The 26,895-nt window shown below is 47.3% G+C and overlaps 1 protein-coding gene across 17 annotated transcripts in view; it reads right to left on the bottom strand.

Annotated features, from left to right (window-relative positions):
* Positions 1–26,895, bottom strand: part of BCOR (BCL6 corepressor) — an 84,155-nt gene that overhangs the window by 11,503 nt on the left and 45,757 nt on the right. For 4 of the 17 annotated variants that reach the window (XM_068916520.1, XM_068916531.1, XM_068916511.1 and 1 more), the window contains exons 3-10: positions 26,376–26,454; positions 22,603–25,419; positions 21,856–21,909; positions 21,229–21,412; positions 12,695–12,976; positions 11,943–12,296; positions 6,330–6,658; positions 5,722–5,991 (exon numbers count right to left, since the gene is read on the bottom strand). In XM_068916520.1, coding sequence (XP_068772621.1) covers positions 5,722–5,991; positions 6,330–6,658; positions 11,943–12,296; positions 12,695–12,976; positions 21,229–21,412; positions 21,856–21,909; positions 22,603–25,419; positions 26,376–26,454 — 4,369 coding nt within the window. The remainder of the gene's footprint in view (positions 1–5,721; positions 5,992–6,329; positions 6,659–11,942; positions 12,297–12,694; positions 12,977–21,228; positions 21,413–21,855; positions 21,910–22,602; positions 25,420–26,375; positions 26,455–26,895) is intronic. The other 13 variants (XM_068916554.1, XM_068916559.1, XM_068916545.1 and 10 more) reach the window with 5 other exon arrangements.

Here is a 26,895-nt window from a genome sequence, read left to right as displayed (position 1 = left end):
TTTGTTACTGCAGAGATGCACAGATTTTTCTTCGTTTAAAAAATGAAAAAAGAAAGAAAGAAAGAAAGAAAACCAGCAAAACAAACAAAATCCATACAATATGCAAAAGTTATCCCTCTCCCGAAAGGGACAATCAAAAGGAAAAGAAAAGGTGAAGTTGTTTAAAGTCACATTTATCCAGCAGTCGCAGCAGAGACCACAATTTCTCACGAGCAGACTGTTGGACCACGCCGTACTGAGTCTGGGACCACAGTCGCTAACGTTAGCAATCGTAGTAGCAGAGGGAGAACATGCAAATTTCACAGGAAAAACTTACAACTTCCACTTTCCAAAACTCCTGTACGTAAAACTAGTAGAAAGGTTTTTACTCTAACATTTGCAGGGTTTTTTTAAGCACAAAAGGCTGCACGCACAACAGTAGCATAGCCAATGTCGGTTTAATTTTAAAAAAGAAAAACACCCACACGTGACCCAAAACAAAACACATTTAAGACACACAAAGGACAGTTTGCTATCGGAAAACAAAAAAGCCTAGCTCTGTCAAGCCGAGGGAAATCCCATTTTCACCCACACTGATTTCCTGCATGCAGAACTAAAGCCAGATGCCAGGCTCCAATAACTACCCTATCGCTGTGGGAAGCCATGTGAATTTAACACAATTCATCTTCCAGTCAAATGTGCCATGGTTGAGAGCCTAGGCCAGACTCAGCTCTATGCTGTCGCGCAGCCTTGAAACAATGACTGCTCCATCACTCAACCAAAAATTTGGGATGGTGCAAGTCTTGCTCAGTTTGTGTCAGATGCAAAAAAGCGTTTTAGACGACGCCGTACGCACAGAACGGCCCGCACGTTCCACGATCAGCTGCAAGCCATTAATTTTGCATTTGCTACCTTCAAAGGTTAAGCAATACTCCTGCGAACTACCGCACTTCTATCACAAAGCAGCGTGCGCTTGGGGGAGCCTGTTTGCTTTGTCAAAACAAAAGAATAAAATAAACGCTGCGTGCGATGCATTTATTCGCCCGGTTTCAAAATCTACCGGAAAGCCCACAATAATCTGCGCTCTCGGTATACCTGACCTGAGAATCGGTATCTAGGATACAGCATGAAGCTGTTCTTTTAGCAGGCCCTCACTAACCAGACTAAAGCGGAGAGCGGCAAGCTAATGAGCTGTCTGTCCCAGGCACGGAAAGCAACCCGGACACCTGACGCTGGGATCAAGCGCATCAACCACTTACAGCTGATGCACGGATCAATTTAACCCGGGATCCCAACAGTCCCGCGTCTCGCCAAGCGAGGGCTTTTCACGTCCCCGCTAATCGTCCGCACGGCCAAAAACTGCTCTGAAAGGGATGCTCTTCACCCCGCGCCCTCGCCGATCTGTAAGAAAGGGCCCTGTGAAATTATACCCCGCAGGTAAGAATTTTCCTTCAAAACCAGACCACCCCGTGAGGCAAACGAGCTGACGGATACAGGCAGCAGAAGCAGCTGTCGCACGCAGCTCCACTTTTAACGCGCAGTTACCATTTAAAATAGATTCTGAAACTCAAAAAAAGAACTTTCGTCTATTTTTATAATATGGAGAGGCTCGTTCTAGGGCGGAATAGCTACCACTGGACGAAAAAGCTAATTTTGTCGGGCAATTCTATGTTAAGAGGCTATAAGAAGAATGTCATTAACCACAAAATGTAACCACAAAGACCATAAAACTCTACATTGTTAATTAATTAAATGCCTCATTAACTTTTTTTAACATGATTTATTCAATTTACAAAAAAATTAGCCACCATTGCTGAACACGGGAACATGTGGTGCCACAAACACTCTTTGGTTTCGTAAGCATCTCTCTGTAACGCTAGAGAAAGGCCACGGGGCAGTTCGCGTCTATTCAGGTGCTCTGTTTAAACCAGGCATCCGAAAATCGCTCGCAGTTAATCTGAAGAGTCAAGCTAGCACGTCACCAGCAAGATCCGTGCCAGCGCTGCTTCTGCCGCCGGCCCTCCGTCAGCCCAAACCGCACAGGGTAACGTGCGAACCCGCAGGCTCAGCGCTGGCCTGCGAAGAGGGGTGCCCTCCGCTCCGGCAACACGCGACAGCCCGGCACGATGGGCTCTCCCACCCACGTTTCGCAGGAAAACCTTGCCCCTTTCCCACTGCATCTTCCCCGCGCAGACCGCATGCCCTCGGCACGCGTCCTGCTAATAATAATAAGCGCTACCCCTCCCCGCCCAGCCCCAAAACGAGCCAAGACGTCGCAACTCGAGCGCGTCCCCCGTGCCGAACCGCAGAGGCGACCCGGGCGGGGAGTCCCGCGGGAGCGGACGAGGAGCAGCGCGCGGGCAGGAGGCTGCTCGGGAGCTCCGGTTCCCGCCCTGCCGCCGCGGGGGACCCCGGACCAGACCCTCGCACCAGCCTGAAACCTCTCCCCCTGCCTGGATAGCCTCTGTCTTTACGAGTATTTAACCCACCCCCCCCACCCCCGAAAAACAAACAACATGCTTTCTCCACCCCTATCATACACCACGCATGCCTCTAATTTCACTGCCTCTCCAGGCAGGACTTAATCCCAAATTCCCTAAGAGTGAAAAAAAAAAAACTTTCCGAGTCCAAACAGTGACTAAAAAGCACCAAGCAGCACAAAGACAAGCAGTGTTTCCTCTCGCATCACATTCATTACGCAAGCCTTCTGTAATTTTTTTTTTTTTTTGAAAAGGACTTTATGCTCCCTATAATTCCCCCTCCTTTTTCCCCCCTCCACAAAAAGTAAATTACAGTTTTAAGGCTACTATTATCTCAAGTCATTTGTTTCAAATGGAGAAAACATAATGGATTCAAGAACGAGCACACGTTGCGACGGGCTGCTAATATCCTGATTAAGCAAGACCTGACGCAGGAGCCTAGCGACGAAAACGCAAAGCTTCCCAGCAGCTTCGGTGGGGCTTTGCTCAGACCGCAGGGATTGCCAGAGCGGGCGACCGTTTGCCGTGCTGCCTTCCAGCAGCCTTGTTAGCTGCAGCCAGGCAGTTTATCTGGCCAGACGCAAGCCACGTTTGTCCTTCGAAGTTTCACGCTCACGTCAGCTTTTACGCACCAAATCCCCCCTAACTATCCGGGGCACGTCCCCACCGTGCATCCGAGAGCAGGGCAGAGGCACCGGAGCTAGCAGCGCTTGGGCTCCTGGCGGGCCTGGCAGCCATCTATGCAGCTCGTCACCCGCGGGAAGCAGCTCAGGGGAAAAGGGAGGCTGGGAATATTGCCCACGAAGGAGGGAATTGCTTTAGCTTCCCTTTGCAAGCCGTGCCATCAGCCACCTCTCCGAGCGCGCGCACGGCCGGCGGCAGGGCCCGCAGAGACGCCCACGGCCGCCCAGGCCGGCGGCAAAAAGCCCCGACGCGCAACACAGAGCTTGGGTTGCACGTGGGACGTCAACAGGGGCGGCAGGAAAGAGGCTCGCGCAGCTGCCACAGTTCACGCTCCAGCCAGTTAGCTTCGTTAACCAACCCTTTTCCCTTCCCCTCCCCCTCTCTTTTAAGAGGGATTTGCAACTTCTTGAATACTCTTGATTTTTCCAGCCCTGCTCCTAGAATTTTTCCAGAGACCGACAGAATTCAGCTTTCTCCTAATTGCAGCAGGCTGCTTGCTAGAGGGGAAGGAAGGAAGGGGGAAAAATAAAAACCCAACACACACACACACACACACCCCACGGCTACACAGTTTCCATGGCCGACCAAACTATCACAGTTGACCACAGGCCAAATTAAATTCTGACAGGGTGGTGTGACCACCCACCACTCCAGTCCTTGAAAGACACTGCCGATGCCAAATCCCAACCACAACTCACACACATCAGCCTCTTCCCGTCGTCCCACTTTTTCCCGCCTCGCACTGGGTCAGTAACAAAATCCGGGCTGATACTTTTAGTCTGGCCTAACAATCAAGTCAAGCACTTTGAATATTTAGGCATATTAAAAAAATGAGTCGTTCACTTGCACTCTGGGATAAATTCAAGTCAGCTGCTGAAGGACTGCCCTTGTGATCAAAAATTAAAACCCCTAATCAAATTATGATGAAAACGTGCGGTAAGAGCACAAGGTTATCCACAGGCTTCAGGACCTTCGCCTTGGCGAGCTCAGATATCCCCGGCTCTCTGTGACCAACAGCCACTGCCGCAGACGGCTCCCTCTACCGCCAAAGCAACCCAAGGGTCCTCGGCCCCTGTTTGAGCGAGACCTCTGTCTGTAACTGAGTTTCGGACCTGTGAGTGCTCCCTCTGACCTCGGTGGCTACGCCGGGCACAGGCACGAGGGTCCCCGGCAGCCTGCTACGCGCCAACAGTCATGCCAGCTACAGCTCCCGCGCAGGAAGAAAATTCACGCCGACAGTCTGGAGCAGGCGTACGCTCTCGTTTTAGATCCATGGGAAATTTTAGATCCATAGGAAATCAAATCATGTAAATTATGAAGATTACCATGGCAACGTTGTAACAACGACTTCTCCTCCTCCTCGCTAAAGCAGAAAGTGCCCCGAGTTAGCACAAGCCTTTGTCTAGGGTAAACAAAACCTTTCCAGACAAATCCTGCCTTCCAAGGCTGGAGAAGGCTTCCCTCCAGACTAAGCTCTCCAACTATACAAAGGGTATTTCAAGGTTTCAACAGGTCTCTGAGGTCAGACAGGCCTCCACCCCGGCCTGGGCTGATTCAGCCTGCCAAAGCGGGGCACGAACCCCACTCTGAGGTCAAACTTGTCCTCTCCCAGCCAAGGCGGACTTTGCAGTTGGGACTGAATTCAGGGACCCATCTCCAGCAAATCAGTAATCACTGTGAGCAACGAAACGCTTCTTTGCAAGATCTGAAGTTAAGCAACAACGATGCTCATACCTGCAAGCCTGTATTTCCCAAATAAAAGGTTGCCACAAGACAACAGAGCTGGTAGACTCATCAGTTACTGATTTTCGAAGCTACAGGGGGTCTGTTTCATTAGACAACATTGTTCCAGCTACGCTGGGAAGCTCCAGACTCAAAGCATAAAACATTTACAGTGCTCCTGTGATGCACCTGATCATGCAAGAGGGCACAACAAGCTTTATAGCCTGAGTCACACAGAGAAAAAAAATAAATCCTTCTGAACTACGTGTTCTTCACAAATAACAAAAGCAAAAATCATATAGCTCATTAAATATCACCATATAGACCAAAAAAAACCCCCATTCTGTTTGCAGGTGGTTTATGTTTAAACAGAAGCGAGGGTAGCTTATAAAACTTTACCCTTTGCTCGTTCATTCAGGATGCTGCTCACCCTATGTCCCCCCGGCGGACCTAACAGCAGCGGGGACGCGCTCCCGCAGAGACCTGCCACGAGACCTGGAGGCACTGGGAGGGAAATGCAGTAGGAGAGGCAGAACATGCAAAATCCAAAGACCAGACTCAAAGCTTCCAATCTGCAAAATTTCCTGGGGTAAAACTAGAAAGAGGTATGTAATTTCACATCTGCCAAAAAAACAAACAAACAAAAAAACAACCCACTATGGTCCCGGACAGCCTGGCCTCCCAGCACCTTCCTCACGTCCAGCAAGGCACCGCCTGGGAACGCCCGCAGCACGCTACGCTCGCACAGCCCGGCACCTCAAAAGCGACTTCCAGAGAAAACACGCCGCGTACGTGACAAAGGCGAAGCAACAGCCCCCGCGCATCCTACTTCAGGGCATTCAGAAAGGACCCTTACCTCATACCCCAGGCGGGCTGCCCTTTGCAGGAGGGTCTCCCCCGCGTTCTTATTGACAATGAGCCTCCGCGCTTCGGGCGGCATGGGGCGACTCGGGGTGGTCTCCTGAGGGGGGCTCGCCAGCTGCAGCTGCGCGGGCTGAGGGACAGGTAGCAGCGAGGGAGTCTGCTGCAGGCGCTCGTACAGCTTCTGCTCGTACAACTTGGCCGGCGAGGAGTCACAGTCTGAAGTAGGCTCCGGTCGCTTCCTGACTTTCCTCGTTACCGTGACCTGTCAAAATCATCGTTATCGGAATTGTTCTCTTCCCTCCTCGCTTTTACAGTACGGCGGATGGGGTTGCATTTTGGCAGCCAAGAATTACAGTTTTCTACCCGCGTTTAATTTTCTTAAGAAACATCTACTCTCGCTCTTAAAGGCAAGGTTCCTCAAAACCTGCAACAGCAGCTTAAGCTCAGGTAGGTTAAGAGAAGCAAATTAAAAATGCGCAAACCATACACGGAAAAATTTGAACGAAATCACAGCTACCCTGCATGACAGCACATTAGTTTTAAGCAGGCTGCCTCTGCATTCAGTGATGCCAGTGGACAATTAAGTCTAAATAAAGATACCTTATCTTCAGCATTTTCGATATCTGTGGTGTCATCCCCTGTCAGAGATGACCTCCTTCTCCTCTCCTGCAGTGCCAAGTGTTTTGTTTTACACTGACGTTTCCCTGATGGCTTCTCACATTCAGTGTATTTCTGCAGCAGAGATGTAGGTTGGAAATCCTCCTCTTCATCTGTGTACAGCCCATCTGTCTTCCGGCTTTCTTTAATTTTCTGCTGTTTGGCAGCCAACCTCGAGGCTGGAGTACAGCTTGGCTGAGCCTGCCTTTTGCTGTTTGCATTGGTGGATGAAAGGCTCTTCATGTGCGGAGACACTGGGAATACAGGCAAGCCTAAATAGGAAGGAAAGGCATTACACGTTGCATGGTGCGTTAAAAAGAAAACACAGTGCTAGCACTTAACACAAGCTCCTCGACTGCTTAAGAGATCTACCAATTACATCTTCAAATCATTAATATTTCAAGTGTTCCACATTCAAATTGTAAAGAGCATCCTGCAAGTTAACGTAAGTTAATAGTTGTAACGCTCTGATAAAAATCACTAAATGCAGTTCTCTGTGACTGGTGCCTGGGTACTGCAAGGGCCGAACAGCGCAGTGCTGGGCCAGCTCTGCGCTGTGACAGCCAACCTGACACGGCAGAGCGGAAAGCCGCAACTGAATTTCCTTGCTTTGGGAAAACGCATTTCCTTACCTGGAACTGCCTTATCTGAACGGGAACCAACTTCTCCCTCATCCTGGGCCCTACTGGGCTTTTCTGCCTTTTCCAGGTTTTAAGTTCAGGGCGGATACATGAATTGCAGGGGGAGGAGGGAAAAGAGAAAGAAGTAGGAGCATGGAAGAGGTCTTAATGGGACAGCACTGAGGAATTTCGAGCTTAGCGCTTAAGATAGCGAGCGCCTCTTTTCTAGCATTTTTATTCAAAAACACAGAAAAAATAGAAAACGGTGGCTACTTAAGGAGCCATTCCTGCAGAAGTCCTGGGCAAACTCTCAATCCAAAGGTACAGATATTTCACAGAAAAAGCAAATGGCTAAGTGTTTTCCAGAGGACTCTGACTAGCAGCACTGCGAGACTGTAAGGTAAAGGGAAGCCTCGGGCCAGAAAAAGCCAGTGCTTTGCAGAATACTCACAGGACCGAGCTTTCTCCATGGATTAGCTCTGTACAAGCCGAGTCTCACAATCTGGGCCGCATGCAAAAAGCGTGGTTATTTTTTTCAGAGTTGCAAGCGGGTTTACAACAAAACAAGGACAAGAAAAGTTGACTTTTTATAGTCTGAACTTCCCTTGGGCAGAGAATTGAGGTGACCTCAGAAGCAACTCCTTTGGAGAAAAAAAATGAATTAAAGGTTGCTGGAAAGGAAGAGACACTTCATCCAGACAATACCACACCGCTGAGGGAAGGTGCAGAAAAACCCAGAGCACTTGAAAGAGGCTCCTGTGCTCTAAAGGGTCTCTGAAGTGATGTTACTTTCAGAACAGAAGAGATGGCAGAAGCAAATAAGGCACATGGCTGCCCAGCGAGCAGAGACCTTTAAATAAAGAAACTCAATCAAGAGTTGGCTGGCAAAAAAATAAAAAATAAATAAAAAATAAAAATCTGGAATCCTCTTAGTGAGCAGCTTCACACTTTCGTCTCCTTTCAAATAGGCCTGAGAACATGACCTGCAGAAGGCTTTCCAGATTAAAGATGGAAACAGAAAACCCTCAAGTTCTTTAGAACCACTTTCTAGAAAAAGACGCGTAACGTGGCTTGCCAGCCAGATGTCAGCAAATTTATGGGACCCACGATGTGCAGACGGTTCAGCAAGAATCCAGTCCTTTCGGTTTTTAGGCTTTGTAAGCACAAAGAAAACCCTTCGAGTTGTAGACTGAATCTACTGATGCAAGGTTGTCTTTCCAGCTCCGCAGACAGCATGAAATAAGAAGAGCGTTTCTAATTCTCCTGTTTCCAACTAACCCAACTGGAGTAGCACATAAAAAGTCCAATTCCAATACAGAAGTATCATCATTATCTCCTTAATCACTTACTAAAAAAATTGTGAAGATGGAAAGCAGCAGCAATGAAGTCTGGTAAGTGCAAAGGGAAGAAAGAAATCACTGCATGTAGAAAAACAAGGACAGAGAAAAAACAGGTCCAGAGAAGGACAGAAACACAGAAAGGGAGGGGGGGGGGGAATCACAGAAAGACAGGCGTATCTCAAAGAACTGGGAGCTTTCCCATTCAGGGATGCTGAACGAGCCAACAAAAAAGTTTAATCACTGCAAAAAACGTGAACTCCAGCCTGCAAGCTCCACAAACTCTGTGCTCCACTTGAACCTTCAGCAGCGAGAGCAGACACCAGGCTAAACGTACGCTGCAGCTACGAGATGAGGAGCAGCAACTGTACGTCCGGGAGCTTTGGGATCAATAAAGTGGCGAGAGGCCGGCGCTATCCAGAAAAGGCACAAGCATCAGCCTGGGAAACGCAAGAGACGCAGGGCAAAAAGAGGCGGGCGATCAATCCTCGAATCCCTCCCTGTCTTTCTGACCACTACGTACGAGGCAGGGGGGGGGAAAAACAGAGCGGGCAGGAATCTCCTCGAACAGCCGTGCAAAGAAAAAGCCGTGCCTCCGCCTGACGCGGGCCGTGGCGAGCGTGCCGCAGAGCAGGCTCTGCCTCTCCTCCCGCAGGACGGGCCGGCGGAGAGGTCCGCGTGGAGGGGCGGCTGCCGCCGCGGCAGCCTGAATGCTCACTTGTTCGGCTCCCATCCTCCGGCAGCCAGCTCCCGCCTGCCAAGTCCGGCGGCCGCCGAGCTGGCTGTAACCGTACCCGGCTCCGAGGGGCAGGCGGCAGCTTTCCAGGTGCGCCTGAGCCCTCCCGGCTGCTCTCGCCGCGGCTTTTGTTCCCACGCTGCCTGCACGGCGGCGATTAACAGAAGCGCTGGGTTTTCTCCTCTCCCCGTATAAATGGCTGCAGCTCCCCGGGGGACTATCAGAAGAGGCCGGCTACTCCACCGCTCGCAGCCTGCAGCGCCAGGTTATTGCTCTGCTGGGACTCCGGGAGAGACCGCCGCTGCTGCTGCGTTAGCCGCGGGGCCGAGAGCGCGGCGCAATCCCCGAAGCTTGCAGGGATCGCTGCGCCGAGGGCTCGCGGAGCTGCTGCACCCGGGAGAGCTGGAACGGGGAACGTCGCCACCAAAGCGGGAAGCGGCAGGGCCCCGAAACAATTTTAGGCAAGCCAAATCCCAGGTCCGGTAGCTCTGCTCCTCAAAGATGATCCTCCGAGGAGGTGACAGCTAGGAGACGTCCAGCTAAGGACATCTCTAGAGGCCACCACTTGGTCATCCTCACACAGGGCACAGACTGGGGGAGAGAGGCAGCAATTGCTCAGTGACCCCTTCAGTTGCAACAGATGACTTCTCCCACAACAAAACACCACACACCCCTTCTAAGAAAAGGCAGATTAAAGAAAAGTTTGAGGACTATTCCTGGGCAAGAAAAGCTAGAATTCTCCTTCCCTATGCAAATGTCACGCAGAGAGCGCTCTGCCACACAACAGGGAAAAAATTCCTAGCCCTAGTGAACTACAAAAAAGGAGATTCAAAGGTTTACACTTCAGTGGGGTCGCAGGAGCGTTAGCAGAGTGATCCGAATGATCTCTAGCACCTTTGCACAACGGATGGTGAGGCATAATTTAGCCACGTTTATGGTTTTATAGAGGCGTCCAAAACCAAAAGGTTTTTCATAGCCATGGGGTGATGAATCTAAATGCCTTCGGGAGTAGCGCGTAAATCGGGAGACACCTTTTTTTCTTTCCCGAGGTCATGTGTTAGAGAAGTCTGTCACTATCACAGGAGGCAACGCAGAGGAAAGCTAGAGCATCCTTACACAATGCAGCTTCCTGTTAGTGACCCTCGTTTAATCTCTACAAGATATCCCTTTCTGAAAGTACAAAGGGGAGCAGGTGATGGGCAGAGATGTTTGAGCTGATACCATGCTCACCAAGGCAGCACACAAAGCAAGGGAGTAAGAGTCAAAGTTCCTTTTTAAGTAAGTTTTGATCATCTGCTCCACAAATCCTTTTGGAGAATCGTCCCCATCAATAAGCATCAAAGTTTGGGGTTTTCTGCCCTCAAATAATCCTACTGAGGGGAAAGTGGGGTGAGACTCTTTAGGACAGAAGGAAGTCAACAGTTTTGTCTGCCATCATTTCAGAGATGTTACCCTGGAAAATTCTCACCAGTGCGGGATGACCTGGACTCAGTGCTTTCCGTAAGAGATTCTGGCATGGGACAACAGCATCTACTTTCCTTACGCTTCTTCCTCTGGAAGGTGTCTCAGCTACACTACAGGTCAAGCCAGCTTGAGGGTGAAGTGCTATCAGTTTGATGAAGTTCCCAGATCGCTGAAGGAAGGAGGACTCCAAACACTGGACTCGGAGTTCCCCTTCCACAGAAATAACTTTTCCTTAAAAGCAGGTAGACAATTTGGGGACAGAGGGAGAGCTAAGAGGAAGAGAAGAAGGAAGAAAAGAAAGGAAAAAAATATTTGTAGCCTTTTATCTGAAAAATCTAAAGACAACTATCTAACGTGCTTAGAAGAGACAGGAATTTGTGGCAAGGTGCAGCAGATGCCTGAGCGGGACCAGCCATACGGACCGCGCGCTGTCGTTCCCCTTCGGTCCTCCAACGACGCCACAGCAGCTTGCGTGGCAGGAAAGCGGGAAAGACAACTGAGGACGCGCTGGGAGCCGCCAGCGTTGCCGCCCCGGTGGGCAGGCCAGCCCGGCAGGGGGACGGGAGCGTTTCCTGCCCACAGGAAGGAATTTGACAGACTGCCTCAAAGCACTTCCCCAGGATGGGGACTAGGCAGGAGGGGAGATGAAGAGGAAGGGGAGTGAGTGGGAAAAGCAGCCAGACAAATCAAAGAAAGCCGACGCACTTTGAGGAAGAGACCCCTTGCAAGAGAGCTACTGCAAAGACCTCTGCATGCACACGTAGGGCCAGGACGCCGGGGAGGAGGGCGAAAGGGGTTTTTACAGGAGACGTCTCAGACAAATCAGCAAGGCATCCTCTTGGAGAGGAGGATGAGCATCTCTCTTGCAAGCGTGCCTTAGAAAAGGCCGGGAAACTCAGCAGTTCCAGGGGTGATGGAGCCGTTGGATTCCCCAGACACAGAACTCTTAGCAGTACTTACACTGCTGGACAGAAGGTCATACCCACTCAAATCTTAGTTGCGGGTAAACGCTCTTACGCGAACTAATAACCTCTGAGCTTTCTTCCTCACTCAGAACCATTTCTGCATTAAATGCCTCCCCCCTCGGATCTCTTCTAGAGACCTAGAACTTCTTTTTCGCAGATCTATGACAGGATTATTTAAAGCCAAAACACACACACGAACACATCCAGTTACACACACATACACAAACACATTTTCTTGTCTGCCAAATATCAGCTACAGTGCATTTCTTATAGTGGAGCTGTCAGTCCTTATACAGATGGACATCTACAGAAATATATATATATTAAAAAATTAAAAAAAAAAAAAAAACTCTTGACAATTCCTTAACATCGGTGGCAGCATGCGTCACTGTAAATGCTAAAGCCAGCTGGTTTCCCTAGTAGTCTCTGCATACCTTGTTCATTGTCACTTGTTTTGAGGGACTCTTCAGACCAACTTCTATTGCTTTTGGCCTCTGACCTTTTCTTGGTGTGCCTTTCTTCTGTGAAGTCTTTGACCTTTGCAGTGGCCTCTGGCTGAACAGCCTCAGCTAAATCTTTCCTGCTTTGCCGGCCCAACTTGCCGGACGGGGATCTCTCTGGTGACACCTGCTGCTCCCATAGTTCCCTAAGATGCTGCAGGTGACGCTGCTTTTTGGGATGGAGCCCTGTTAATTCAATGCACACCTTCAGGTTGGTCACCTCATTACAATTGGGCTCTTCTAAGTGGTTAGAGGAATTGTTTGTCATTTCCCTCTCAGGCCAGTCATCTAATGGAAAAATAACTAAAAATTAATCAAAAAGCCCCCTCAACTTAAAACAAAAGCTACATTTCACTTTCGGGGCATATAGTCTCAGCTTTACCACCACACTATGCATTTTAAAGGTTCGCTCATTAAGGGTTACATGCACTACAGTAACTTGCACTGCTATGGCTACAGTGTCCAATGACTACTGCTTTACCCTTATATACCAAGGTTTTTTTTGAGAGAGATATATATACATGTATATACACATACATATATATATACATATATATAATTTTAACTGAAATGACAGTGCTCACATTAGTAACTATCAAGTTCATAAATGGAAACACATTAAGCCAAAGGGACGTTCCTTTCACAAGACATTCCTTGAGAGAGACCAAAGGAAAACGCTTATTTACCTTTGCAGATCTTCTTCTTTTTTGCCTTTGATATAACTTCATCCTGCAGTTCATCCACAAAGTTTTCGTGTTGGCTGCCATCATTTTGCACTCTCTCACCAGAGTGTTTACGCTTCCTGTCCAGACGTGGACATGGATGCTGGCCAATATCTTCTGTTGGCTGGTCTTCCGCTTTTTCATATATAGAATGTCTCTCTAAATAACATTTCTCATTTGAGAGATCTTTTTCCTCTGGAGTTTCAAGAAAGTGACCTTGGTTGTTTTCTGTACTAGCAAAGCTACCTAAAAATAAAAGAGGAGACATAATAAATACAAAACAATGCATTATAAGAAAGCTATGCTCTCCGATCTCTTCAATGTCATTCCCTTACCAGCACATCTCCATCATGACTTAAGAGTTTACAAGGCATGCAAATAAACACGAGATTGTACTTCAGATCACATCTTCTCTGGTCAGCCTAAGACAGTAGTTTTCAACAGTTAAGTACTAATCCCCCCTAAAATGCACATACTTTGTGCTGGTTTTTTTAAAGCAATATAAGTAGTACACAATTCACAATACATGTATCCATAGAAACATCAAAAATACGCTTTTTTAAAAATAAAGAAAAACCTTCAGCTATTAAAAGCACAGACCCTTTTCAGAAAGTAACCTCACTCCCAAAAAACCTTGACAAGTAGTAATCCAAGCTTCACTTCGCAAGGACCTCTTTAATAAATACTTTCTGATGATAATAAAGTAGTCTTTCACTAATTCAGAGTCTTTCTCTGCTTCTTGCATCAAATGCAGACTCTGAATAAAGGCATTTGTCCCTTCCTCTGGAGATGCAAAAGGGAAACACAGCGTGCACACACACATATGCATACAGACACACACACACAGAGGAATACCGCTAAGAATAGCTATGATGTTGTACAAAAAGCACTACTTGAATTTAAGGTTAATAAAAAGGCTTCCTCACTTGAAGTAATCAGCCAGTCACTGTGTATCACACGATCTTTGTCACCTGCTTTTAAAACAGACCTCACTTATTCAGGACGTATTTCCAGCAGCAGTGACCAGGTGAGCCTCCAAAAGCTGACTAGAAACTAGCCTCACAAACTAGTACAAAAATACCCACGCTGCCGTGCTCGCTGGGCAACTTTCAGCCCCTTCCCCTCCCCCCACCGCAAACGAGTCTTCTTCTCCCAAATTTAGAGACAGCTTAGGCAAGTTTCAATGGATGCTTGACTTAAAACAGCATCTAATCATCATCTTGAAGAGGTATTCTTTCTTGGGCTAAACCAACCCAGCTGAGACACGATTAGGCAGACATGCCGTACAGACTGCAACGTTGTTAATCAGCTTCCTATTTACAATTCGCACAAACAAGTTGGTTTTCCTGTGCTTTTTAGCCCTCCTAGCTAACTACTATATTCTTTTCACACTGCTGCTGCTGTCTGGGAAATTGTCTCTATTCTCTGTTCTACCTCCCAACGGCTTAACATCCCTTTTCCTTTTCCTCCTCCTTGCCATCTCTCCTTCTCTCACTTCCCTTCCTGCAGATTCACTTCCCTTCCTGCAAACACATCTGCCGGTTTGCTCTCTTGACTATTTTTCCTTCCCGTTCCCGGCCACTCTGACAACTCCTTTTTCTTTCCCTTCTCCCCATCCACCCCCCTGATCCTTACTCAGCCTATTCCCCCTTACACCTGGCTTTCAGCTTTGGCTTGTCCCCTTCAGCCTTGGCTCATCCTCTTTGCCAGGGCAGCCACTGTCCCCTGCCACCGGTGGCCTCCTCTTGCCTCCTGCCCTAACTCCCCACCAGCTCCCCCCACCACTATCTAGGCTGTGGCAGCCCCTAGATAAAGTCCAAGCATGTTCACGCTTTTATCTTGAGAGCACCTTCCTACAGCTCTGCCAACACCTTCTGGTTTCTCGACCATCCCTAAAATATCTGTAATCAGCAATGAAAGGTGGAAAAAAGCCCCTCTCTGATGAGAATTTTCTTCACCACCACTTGGAAAAAGCTCTGTGTCGTGTCTAGGGCCCTGGAGATGTCTGCAGACACCAAAAGACGCCACAGAGCCATTTTACACTGCTTGACAAGCTGCTTGTGGAGCTACTTTAAAAACAATGGAAGATGAATTTGGCCAAGAAACAACAAAAGTTGAATTTTTCCAGGCAAGTGGGACGTTCAGGTTTTGGCCGTTCTTCTCTCCGCAAGTCCATCAGGTGTAACACCTGCTCACTTTAAGACTTTAAAATGTAGATTGTCACAGCTCTTTTCACCAGCAATGCTGACATGTTCCTCTACAAGAGTAAGGGGTCAGAAGAAAACAGGTATCTTAGTGAATGGCAACCATGCCTTTAAACAACGAGTATCTCCCCAGATCAGAATGTATCTGTAAACACTGCGCACTTGCACATCTGGCCCGAAGACGCTACACAACAGCTGTACGCTATAACCACACCAACAGCAAGATGAATTTTGTTTCACGCAGTATAAAAGAAGCTGGACCAGCAACATTTTAAGTATCACTTTGGAAATACCTCCATCAGATTTCATTTTACAGTTTTAACACAATCTGCTATCCTTGCCCCCTTACCTAAGGCAACATGGCACGCTTAGTATCCCTGAACAGATCAGGCAAGCGCCCTCTCCACCACCTTCCTCATGTTTGCGCTCCTTACGTCTCCAGCCATACCAGAAATCACACGCCACAGTTCACCCTGAACATCCCTTGAGTGGGACAGCTTTCCTGCTCGCCGACGCTGTCTAGCCTGAGAAAAGGCAGGCACATCCTGACTAATTCCCAGAGAAGCTTTTGAAGGGTCAGGAGAAGTAGCAGGCTATACAGGGTTTTGATGGTCTTAATCTTTTGGGCTTGCAGGAAACGGCAATCTAATTCTATTTTGCCACCACTGAAATCAACTGACTTCAGATTAACTCCTTTTCTGTTTGCAAGAGGACTTGGCAGAAGGATGCAGACTGCCAGGTTCTTCATAGATAGTCGATGCTAAAAAATAAAAAGGAGGAAAGAGACATTTGCTTTAACCTCGTTAACAGTTCTTCACTGCCGTTATTTCTTCTGGAGCACTGCATGCTGCAGAGAACTGCACGCGTCTGTTGAAGTTTGTCCAGAAAAAGAGTGGCAGGTCACCACCAACAGCAGTGCCCCTTGCTGCCATCAGATCTGCAATACCTTTGCCTCTGCTACCCGAAGTCGGGAACACAGTTACATCCTCCCCCAAGGACCCCTCAGACGATCACATCTCCTCTGCCGCCAAGCCAAAACGACCTCTCGGGGACTACCACTGCACATGTGTTTCTGAAATTAGGAACGTTACATGCACGCATTTCTGAAGTTAAGACCATTAGACGAGTGACATCTCAGCGCATAAAACCACACCGCATAATCATCCTGCATCGACGTTGCAAGCCAGAGAAAATGAAGCCGAGGAGCAACACAGGACGTAGTTGCGTATCAGCACTGCTGCCTATGTTTCCTCCCTATTCTACTGTATTTTCCTATTCAACTGTATTTTCACAGTAAAAGAACAAAGGTTAGTTTCTGTTTGGGACATCGTATAACCCAGGCGCTGCCGTGCTTTTTATGCAGCCTGCAGCGACAGGTCACTGGTACGCTGACCAATGGTGTTCGGCGCCCAGAGGTTTCTCTCCTCAGCACAGCCGCGACGGCTTCGCGGAGCGCGGCGCCGATGAACCCTATTAATATTTTACCACCAGATTCCACTCTGTCCTCAAACTGTTTTGCAAGCAACCTGGATCAGACACAATGTCTCCCCAAATTAAGATATAAAAGTCAACTCAAAGCACAGCAACGTAAGCATATCTTGCGTGCCCAACCAGGACAAAGCGAATTCATTTGCTTTTGTTTCCCTCCCTCCCACGTCTATCTACAACATCCTTTTCGCTGCCCAAGGAAAAAAAAAAACAACAACAACAACAACATACTTTGAGTTTTCACATCATCACTATTCACACAGTGAAGAGGTAGCCAGAAACATACTAAACGCTGAGTTCTCATAGCAACACACCTCTCCGAGCAAGGAGATAAACTCTTAAACGCATCCGTTTCTCACCACTCAAGCACTTGCTAGTCTTACAGCAGCTGTGAGAACCAGTACCAACAACTCAAACCCTTTCCTACTGTCCTATAAAACTAGACAGAAGGAAGAGTTAAGATGACGCTTCTTCACATCACATTTCTGCCTGAAGCAGTATCTCCTCAACGCACGGCTTAGGATTGCATGAGAAACAGTTATACATATGCACACACGTGCTACAAAAAGAAAAGAAAAGAAAAAAAAAAAGATACAAACTTTCCTTCATTTTTCCATCTTCCTGTCGCTGTCAGCACAAGCCCTGTTTGCGAGCAGGGTCTCCCATGCAAACGCAAACAAGGAAACGCATCTTAGTATTTAAGCCGTGATTCTTTTGTTCAAATGGCAGCTAAAAACAGCTTTTCCTCTTCCCTCAAGCAACCTCTCGCTGCACTCACTTATGCAAGGTACCTTGTATATTTTTATTCATCATTCCAACTCTTCATTCGTTAATGACTATCTAACGCTAAAAACCAGTATTCAGCATCAAGCTCACAACACAAGTAAAATAATTCAGTAAGTCACCTTCAGCGTCAAATTTCAGGTATCCCATGGAGCAGAGGAAATCCAGTTGATTTTGTTTTCCGCTCAAAGTGTCTCTGCTTGGGAACTTTTCATATTTGCTTCCTTCTGCCCAAGTCTACTGAGCTGAACAAACAAGCAACTGCCATCCTCCCTGCACAGACTTTTTCTGTTTTAGTTCTCTGTCCCATTGCAGGAAGGTGACAGTGACCAGGGCAAAGGACATATTTACTGTTTCAGCCTTTCATTTGCCCAGGCATACACACAGCCCAGAAAAAATGAGAGCAGCCTATGACCGTGCTACGTGCAGAGGGCCACCGGCACTGAGCTCCAGTGCTGAAGATGCGTTCTTAAAGAATCTCGCAAATCGCAGCATTTTACTTTCACACGCAGAAACTGCTCTAACTCCTTCCTCACAACCTCGTGCCTCAAGATCAGGTTTTATTTTTTCTCACTGGCAGATTAAGTGGGCAGCATCTTCCTACTGTAAAATTAGATCAACAGGTAATTATGCTCTTTGATCAAGAAATTCACAGCTTGTAGAATCTATTCAATCTTTCACACTTTAGTATGATTTTCAGTACCGCTAGGAGAGCTTTATTACATTCAAACATGCGATCATCACATGCCCACATTGATGCGTATGTCTATGCCAACAGCTTAAATCACTTGATCTCTGAACAATTCTGTGACTCATGACATATGCATCCCATAATTTATCATGTTTGTGCTATGGAAATGCACCATAGAAGCATTGCCTCAGCAACATTTACAAGTCACCTTGGCAACAAAGCAGCTTTGCTGCTGTTCTCGTAATGCCCAGCAAATCCTAAACAAGATGGGAGAGAATTAAAACACTTCTAGGTTACCCCTTGGCTTAAATTTCTCATTAAAATTAGGTAATGCAGCTACCTCCCTTAAATCAAGCGTGAATCTTTTTTACCCTTCTCTAGAAGGGAAGAGGAAGCTTAAGGCGACTTTCTCCTACCGGAAAGCCATGCACTGTCAAGCCAGAGAAAAAGTTTACAGAATCAGACATTGAGCAAAGTCTCTTCCACTTCCTTCAAAAGAAGAGTCAGTACATACGTTATACACCTAAGAAAATTATAAAGTCTCAGGTCAAGCTAGAAGAAGAGTTCGCGCCCCATCCGACGGCTCTGTAAGCATCGTCCACCTGGGTCATTTAGCCATTTTGTCGTTGTATTTGTAGGAGATTCACAGGAGACAAGGGAGCTACCAGCTGGTAAGGCCCTGATCCTTTGCTATGGTCCACACACAGGGAGGGCAACTGTGCAGACGCTGGAGCCCAGCGAGCCTGTTGCGTGTGCTACAGAGTGAAAAATAGCAGTTTCTGTTGTGGCTTCCTCTTCCCCATTGACATCAGCCAGGTACGGTAAAAAACGCTCCCAGCAGGGGTCACGCGTAACAGCTCACCAGCTCTGTTCCTAAATTCCCTGCTTACATATGTAAGGTAGCACTGCTTTACTTTTAGCCAGAAATAGATGAACGCTACATAAAACGAGATGAGACGCCTTTTCAGCATCGAGATCACACGCAGGAGGCAGAAAGTAAAACAAGGGAGGTTACAAACCGTGAGCCATTGCAAGGTAGAAACCTTTAAGGCCAAACACAACAGAGTGGTTAGAAATTGGAGAAAAGGGGAAGAAAATAGAGTTTCTCCCGCTGTAAGTCATTCCAGCTCTCACTGGGGATGAACCAAAGAGACCAGCAGGCAGAGGGCATTGCCCCTTTGCCCGTTAGCTGGTTAGGGATGTGCCAGGAGTCCCCCGCGCAGGTCAAGCTACACCGGAGTGCCAAACCACTGTACTAGAGGCACTCAAGAAGTGTGAAACTCAGCTTCCTGATTTATCAGCTGCTATCCCGAGGGGCAGAAGGTGAAACGCCACAATAAAGAAACTTTTACCGAGAACTGCATCTGTACCCGTAAGTATCAGCGGCTGCGCGGTTGGGCACACGAAAGAGGAGCGAGCTCCCTCAGCAGAAGAGATCTGCAGTTTTACAAGTGCAGAGATTCAGCCAAATACTGAAATACCCTGTTAACTCAGAACTAATTAGTAGAGTAGAAGAACGAACTAACCTAAGACTGAACACACTTTCCCTGCTTCCAACACTTATTTAACAGTCTCAGACACATTTTAGCCAGCAGACTCAAGAGCCAGAGAGCTCACTAAATGATGAACTCGAAGATGCGCCACATAATCAAAATGCGTTTTGCGAGGGTGGGCGGGTTAAAGAAAAGCTGATCCTCCAAGGTCCTTCCACAGAGCGGGCTGTGCCTCGCTCGCCCAGCAGCCCCCGGCACCCCGTCCCTGGGCTCACCAGCCCCTCTCCCTCCGCAGGGACAAGGTGGCACGACTCGGCTGCTGCTGCAGCCCAGGCTTTGCAGCGTGCCTGGGATGCAGGACCCCCGCGGGGCTGAATAAAGGACGTCACCAGGGTGCGCAGAGCCCTCTGAGGAGCAAGGAGGGCTGTGGCTGCTGAGACTTTACCGCAGCTACGGGGTGTAGCACGGGGACCGTCAAGGCGGCCTTGCCTTCCTCCCCAAATACCCGATGCACCTGAGGGGAGGGGAAGCACGCTCTGCTTGCAGAAGCTCAGCCTCCCCATTTCCCGCACTGGTACTTTCTTCATTTCAACAACTAAACCTTTCCCTCGCTATTTCACCAGGCCAACTTTTGTTCACACTGTTATTTCGGTGACAGCAATACCACAAGTAACTTGATTTAGGTGAGTAACTGAGCAAGTACGATTGACCAGCATGCTCTCTGCCAAAAGCATTAAAGAAAGACCAGAACAATAATTCAGAGTTATTAAATTGCCTGAATGAGATTTTCTGCTAGCTTTACTCATGAATCTCCTCCACCTGCAGAAGAGCGCACCCAACCACTAAGTTACACAAGTACATGCAGACACACACACACACGCGTGCAACAAATTCTGCAGTGTGTTTCCTCTTGTTTTGCAATACTCTCAGCAGAGGTTTGGGGTTTTTTGGCATGGTTAAAAAAAAAGTAGCAGAGGGGGGAATTGATCTCCGTAATTACTTAGGCATAAGAAAAACAGTTTAGAAATTGACGGACGCCAGATGCTTACCAGAAGTTCCTCCCCCCCCCCAAAAAAAAGGTGATTTTGCTTACATAAATAGAAAAAAATCACTAATACCCACTAATACTTGCTTTTAGGACAGCAGTGGCAGCAAGAACTTTCCAGAGTCCTCTGACACCTTGCCGCAGCCCAGAGAGAACAACCAGCCCCACCGGCCCGATGGGGAATTTCGCAGCCTCCTGCCTGCCCTGGAAGACCTGTGTCGGCTGGGCGTGCAGCCCCTGCTCACTGCAGCAAGAAGTCATCTAGGCAAGTGAGTTGCTCATAGTTTGGAGCTTTACAGCCATACAGCAGAGCTGGTAGGTTGCGGGCTTTCCTGCTCCCCATCATCCTTCCCTCTTTTCTCCCTGCTTTGCCTCAAAGTTACGCTGCTGGTATCTCATTGCCTTACGGCATCTTCGGGAAGACAAACACCTGGTTGCGCAAAGCCTCCCTCTCCTCCCTCACTTCTTCTCTTTTCCGCATTTACAACGTACCCTTAGATTTTCGCTTTCACTGGCTGATGAAGTTCTTCACTATTAAAAGGCAGATCTCTAAGACAGTAACTTTGGTGATAGTTATCGTCTGAAAAGCAATAATGCTGACAGATACAACCGTAACCAGCAACCTACAGACCCAAAAGTAAGCATGGAGAGCAACAGATGGCGCAGAGGTGTCTGTACCTATGGAGACCGAGCTTTGCAATCTACATATTTAGCATTCCTTATTCTAACCAACAGCACCCTGATGACACCAAGATTACACTGCACACTTCAGAAAGCCATCCAAATTCGCTTACATCTGTCATTGTCATTTTGGTCAGCAATGGCCTCTTCCAGAGCGACAGACTTTGGCTTCTTTTCACTGTTTCCTTTCAAGTTTTCCCAGTCTGCCTGGCTGAATCTGCAGACCTCTGAGTCTTTGGTAGCTGTTTGGCCTTCTCTCTCTTTCATCTCCAACTCTGAGAAGCGCATCATTGCACGCTAGAAAGAGAATTGATATGAAAAAAAAGTCTTGCAATAAAAGCTACTTCATTTACCTTACCTTATATGAAAGTATTTCCAAAGAAAAATCTGCTCAAAATCAAGATTTTAGATAGCTATCTAGTGTAAGAGTTTAAAATACCTGACTTGTGAAACAGTATAAAAACTTCTAGCATCTATATGCAAACAGCGACACAATTCTTTCATATATATGTATATATGTATATATAAATATATATATATATAAATGTATACTGTATATAAAAACAAAAACATTCCATTTTGGAGGTAAAAAGAGACAAAAACAAAAACAAAAAAAAACACAAAACCGTACAATGAATAAAAACGACCATGGCCCACAAACTTCCCTTTGTGTATTTGGAAATGAAATTTAACTCAAAGGTTTATGTAAGAGTCTAGTAATAAAAATTTGAAGAACTGACCTCACAGTAAGCAGCAGGTAGACATAAAATACTGTCCTCTTGTAATCCTTCCATCTATGTAATTAAAATGGGCACTCAATGGATCATTTAGATAATTTCATCCATTTTTATAAGCATAAACCAATTCTTTTCTTAACAATGCAAAACAATTTGGCTTAACTCATCTGTTCATTAAAAGTAAAATACCTTAAGGATATTCGTATACAATATCTGTCTGCCATCCCTCAACATCAAACTTCAATACTGCTTCTACGCTTTACTACGTATCTGCTTGGTGAAAACGTTGCATAAGACCCACTAAGTACATGGCTGCTACTTCTCTCCACCAAACGTCATGTTTGGCATGCTTATCAGAACTGCTGGATACACTTTGCTATCTGACAGTACAGGCCAACTGAGAAATTACAGCAATCACTAGCTCTAACATAACATGCATTCCTGTTTGACTCCCCTCCATAACTGCAAAAACATTTAATACATACATTAACATTCTTATCAGATCTTATTAAAAACCCTTTAAAACTTACTAGCAAATACATAAAATCCATATAGGCTATTATTTACATAACCTAACTTTAATTAACAAACTTGTTTTGCTTTTTAAAACCATTTCTGACCAGTATGCCCTAACCAAAAAAAGTCTCATTTCCCCACCTGTGTTGCTTATACCAACTTTAATACTTGACTGCGACTTACAACAGAGAAATAATTAAAAAGCGCTTTGGTCGTTAAACCATGCGGACTCACCTGTAGCGCCCGCTGCTCTCGGCTGAGTTGACTGGAATCTGCATACAGTTCGGTTGTGACACACTTGAATCGATCACCTACATAACCAGCAGAGTTTGCAATTCTTTTCGCCAATTTTGATGGCTTGGGTTTCAATATTTTGCCATCAGCAGATTCTGCATCATCAGTCCCATCTTTGGTATATGCGTGATTAGTTTCAATGCTCGGCTGTGTATTTCCCATACAGAATTGTTTTGCATCATCCTGCACTTTGCCAAAAGACATAGCTGGGCCATCATTCTCATGAGCCGTTTCCAAGAAAGCAGAAGAAGGCTGAACTGTTACTCTCTCTTTATTTTGGCTTACAGATAAATCTTCTTTCCTTAAGCTGAACACTGATGAACTCTGGGCTTGCTTAAAATTATAGGTTTCGTGAAGATCATTATTTCTTCCAAACTCCTCTCTCATTACAATAAAATCTCTGTGCTGAGACGCTTGTTCTACCTTGTGCTTTGTAGGGTCATTAGTCTGATTACTGCTTTCAGTAGCAAAGCCGGTTTTCGTTAAATTTGTTTCACTTTTAGCATCTTGCTCCTCTCGCAAAAGATCCGGAAAGAGGTGTTTGTCACTTTTGGCAGAGTTTTTACCGTGGCTGGAGCTTTGGTGCAATTTCACGTTCTTGTCGTTGGGTACTTCGAAATGTATCTTTGCGCTCGGTTCGAGGAGCTCTGGCAACCTGCTTCTCAGAGCTGGATCCTCATAGCGGAGCCTCTCGTGAGATCTCGATCTTCTTTCCGATTTCTCGTCCTTGTTCATCTCCAAAGCCGAATGCTGCAACAGCATGGGATGCACCATCCCCATCCCCAGTGCATCTTGGTAGGTCATGAACTCCCCCCGTCCCGCTGGCAGGCTGTAGGGAAGGCCAGGTTTGGGAGCTAGGTGTCCAGGGAAGAGGCTGCCGTTGGGCAATAAAACTGGATGAGGATACACAGGTCCTTTTCCATGTAGGGATAAGGGGCTTATAGCTATACCCTCCGGAACCGGATAGGGGAGGTAACTCCTCGGATAGGGCAAAGGCGGAGAGCGGAACGCCTCGTTTGGTGGCAAAAACATGGGACTCGACGCAAGGGCATTCTCGTTTGCTTTGAAATTAGCTTCCTGACTGCAGGATTTAGTCACTTTATTGTTATGCTTCGCCGCTGCCGGCTGCCCTATATGCTGTATGACAGAGGCGGTACTTTCCGCAGAGTTCCTGCTTGTCTTAGTGCAATCTACGTTAGCATTCGGAGCTGGTGACGCGGATGCTGGCCGACCCCCGGTTGCTACAGATCCTGAAATGTTGCTGACCACTGCCTCTGTGCCACCCATCCTGGGGCAAGAGGAACTTCGTTGTTGCGGTATTACCCAGTCTAACGCTTTGTTTTTCAACTGCATGTTTTTTCCGCTCTCCTCATTGGGACTTGGGCCGGGAACAATCCAGGAAGATGACGCTGTGCTGATTATTTCAGGTCTATAGATGGGACAGCCATTTCCAGGGGAAAGAGTTTCTTTCTGAACATCGCTTCCAGGTATGAGCGACCCGCCTCCAGCCCTGCTGTGAACCAACACGGTTGGCGTCATTTTTTTAATATGGTCCGATTTGGTGGTTTCTGCATCAACAACTTTTGCCGACAAGTCTAGCGGTTTGTCTGTGACATCTTTGGTTGGAGTCTGCTTTTCTAGGAGCGGGGGCGACCTGCTGTCTTTCCGGTCGTGACCGGCTTTCCTCGCGTGCGGCGCAGCTTGCTGTGGGATTTCACCAGCCTCACTCGCTTTGGGAAGTTTCCCATTAGACAGCCTCGAAGGTGGAAACTCGTTACTTACATTCATGTATGGCTTTGGGAGCGTAACCGACAAAGAGGGAGACGTGGTAATTCTGGGAAAGTGTTTGTGAAACTCGGCGTAGGCGTCTCCGACCTGCGCTGGCAGAGGAACGCGGGGGGACGGCCTGGGCGAATGCGACAGCAGGAGAGCGGGGTCCGTCGTTATGTTCGTCGGAGCCGACTTTGCAGCAGAGACCCTGGGCTGTTTGCTGTTCTGGATGTGCGGATAGGCGTGCGCGTCAACGGGATTGCCAGGACTGACCCCCATCTTCCACGACAAGCTCTTCTCCGGACAGTGCACCAAGGGCGGGATCGCCGGGGATGCCGAAGCAGCCGAGATCCTCAGGGGCGACGCGAGGGACGAGGGGATGTGAGGGGTGACGTAATGGGAGGGGGGCAGGTATAAAAAACGTTCACCGTTCGTACACACGGGCGAGTAAGCCAGATGTTGCGGTAAGCTGTAAGTGGACTGCTGAGGTAGCAAGGCCTTGTACATGTTCAATGAATACTTATTTGGTGAGTCAAGAAAAGGATATATGGTGGGTGTAGCACCCTCCATATACGGATTTACCCACGGGAGCCTTAGGTAACTAGCACCATTGACACTGAGAGGACTTTGCTTGTCACTTGCGGTTCTGTCCAAACCTAGCGTTTCTCCTGTCGGGACAGAATTTTTTTGTATTCCAGGTGGTGTTTTGTATATAGCACTGAAGCCGTTTGGGGCTTTTCCAGAGACAGCTGCATTTTCTACCGCGTCAGAGGGATTAGATTTAAACGGTATCTCTGGATTTCTTTCAGGAGTAAATCCAAGACCAGCTATAGAACTTGTAGCATCCCGTGATTTTTCCGAGCCAAGTCCACATAAACTGGAATAGACAATACTACTGGGGACTCTGAGTCCTTCTCGCATAAGTCCAGACCTGTCCATACTCAGAGCCGCGAGACTGTCAATGCGATGTGCTGTAGTTGCATCCACCTTTACAGAACAAGAAGTATGTTACTTTCACATTTCGCTAAAATACCGCTACTCACTCACACTACAGATACGTTCTGATTTTGAAGAGAAACAATACCAACGCAAGTACATTGTTCACTGTGGAAAAAGCAGCGAGGCTGATCGCACGGCAGCATGTGAGAACAGGAAGCTACAGAACAATATGTATCACCACATACATGTCAATAAAATCTTTCGCCATCCAAAATTCACTGACTAGAAACAAAGGCTTGAGGACCTGTAGCCTATCCAGCCTAGATGCCGGAACCGGCCCACGGACAGTCGTCAGTGGCGCTGCTCCCGCTCGCAGCCCAGCGCTGCAGCTGCCTCCGACTCCCGGGCCCCAGCCGAGCGAGAGGATGTGGCCTGGGGACATGGAGAGCAGAGCTCGCGGCAGAGCGGATGGGGAAGGAGGGGAAGCCTCTCCTCCTCCTCCAGGACCTCCCCCCTCTGCAGCTCTGCTTCGGGGCTGGCCACCACCACGCGATTCGCAAGGTAAGTTTCCTAAGCAATTAACACAAAGAAAAAAATCCACCATCCCTCCACAGCACAGCGCCGAATCTCTTTTCCACTCGTTGCTCCCCGCGTGCTCTCGAAGGAAGAGAAAACTGCCAACTTTGCTGAAATGCTGATACACTTAAGGATGACATGGACTATTCTTGTTAGACACGCTGGTATGCTACACGACATTATTCATAACAGAGCAAAAGTAAGAACGTGATGTCATACGACAACATACACCACAACAAAGTCAAGAGATTAACAAGATTATAAATGAAGTCCGATTCCACTGTTTCACAGAAACAATTTGTATGTGCCCAAGCATAGTTAGAATTGCAACAGAAAGGTATTTTAAATCATTTTTCCAAAAGGAGCATCTAATAGCGGGGCGGGGGGAGGGTTTGGAGCCGGTTCAGTTTCAGCTATTAATTTCTTACCACGCTATGATTCAGGTGATTTTCTTCCCTCAACTCCAGTCTGCTTTTCGGTGCATCGCCATCATTAACTGGAATTTTCCTATTAAAAAAACACAACCATGCTATTTGAAAATATCCTGTGCTTTTCTTATCATTCAAGATTATATCACCGCCATATTTTGATTTCCCTAGAGAAGTCCCATACCGTATTTATCCTGCCTGCGTATTAAGGCACAGTGAGTATTTTAGAAAGCAAGGCCCATTCGGAAACAGGTATAAAGTAAAAAGGGTTTTGACGCTAAGAACTCATTGAGTACCTCTCTGAGCAACCTCACCCAACCCAAGTGATTTTTGTTAAGGTTGCCTATTTGGCCCCTCCCCTTTTTTTCAAAGGGGATAATATATCCTTTCAAACATATCCTATTCAAGTGCCATCCATAAGCACAGCAGAGGAAAAAATTAAAACACACACAGTAATATCATACAAATGTCAGCTGTTCCGTGCTAAAGAGGGAGCTGCACATCTGTGCCATACCAGCGT

Source organism: Struthio camelus, chromosome 1, assembly GCF_040807025.1.
Source record: "Struthio camelus isolate bStrCam1 chromosome 1, bStrCam1.hap1, whole genome shotgun sequence".
NCBI classification, from domain to species: Eukaryota; Metazoa; Chordata; class Aves; order Struthioniformes; family Struthionidae; genus Struthio; species Struthio camelus.
Note: the sequence above shows the minus strand (reverse complement) of the source record. Positions and strands in the feature narration are given on the sequence as shown.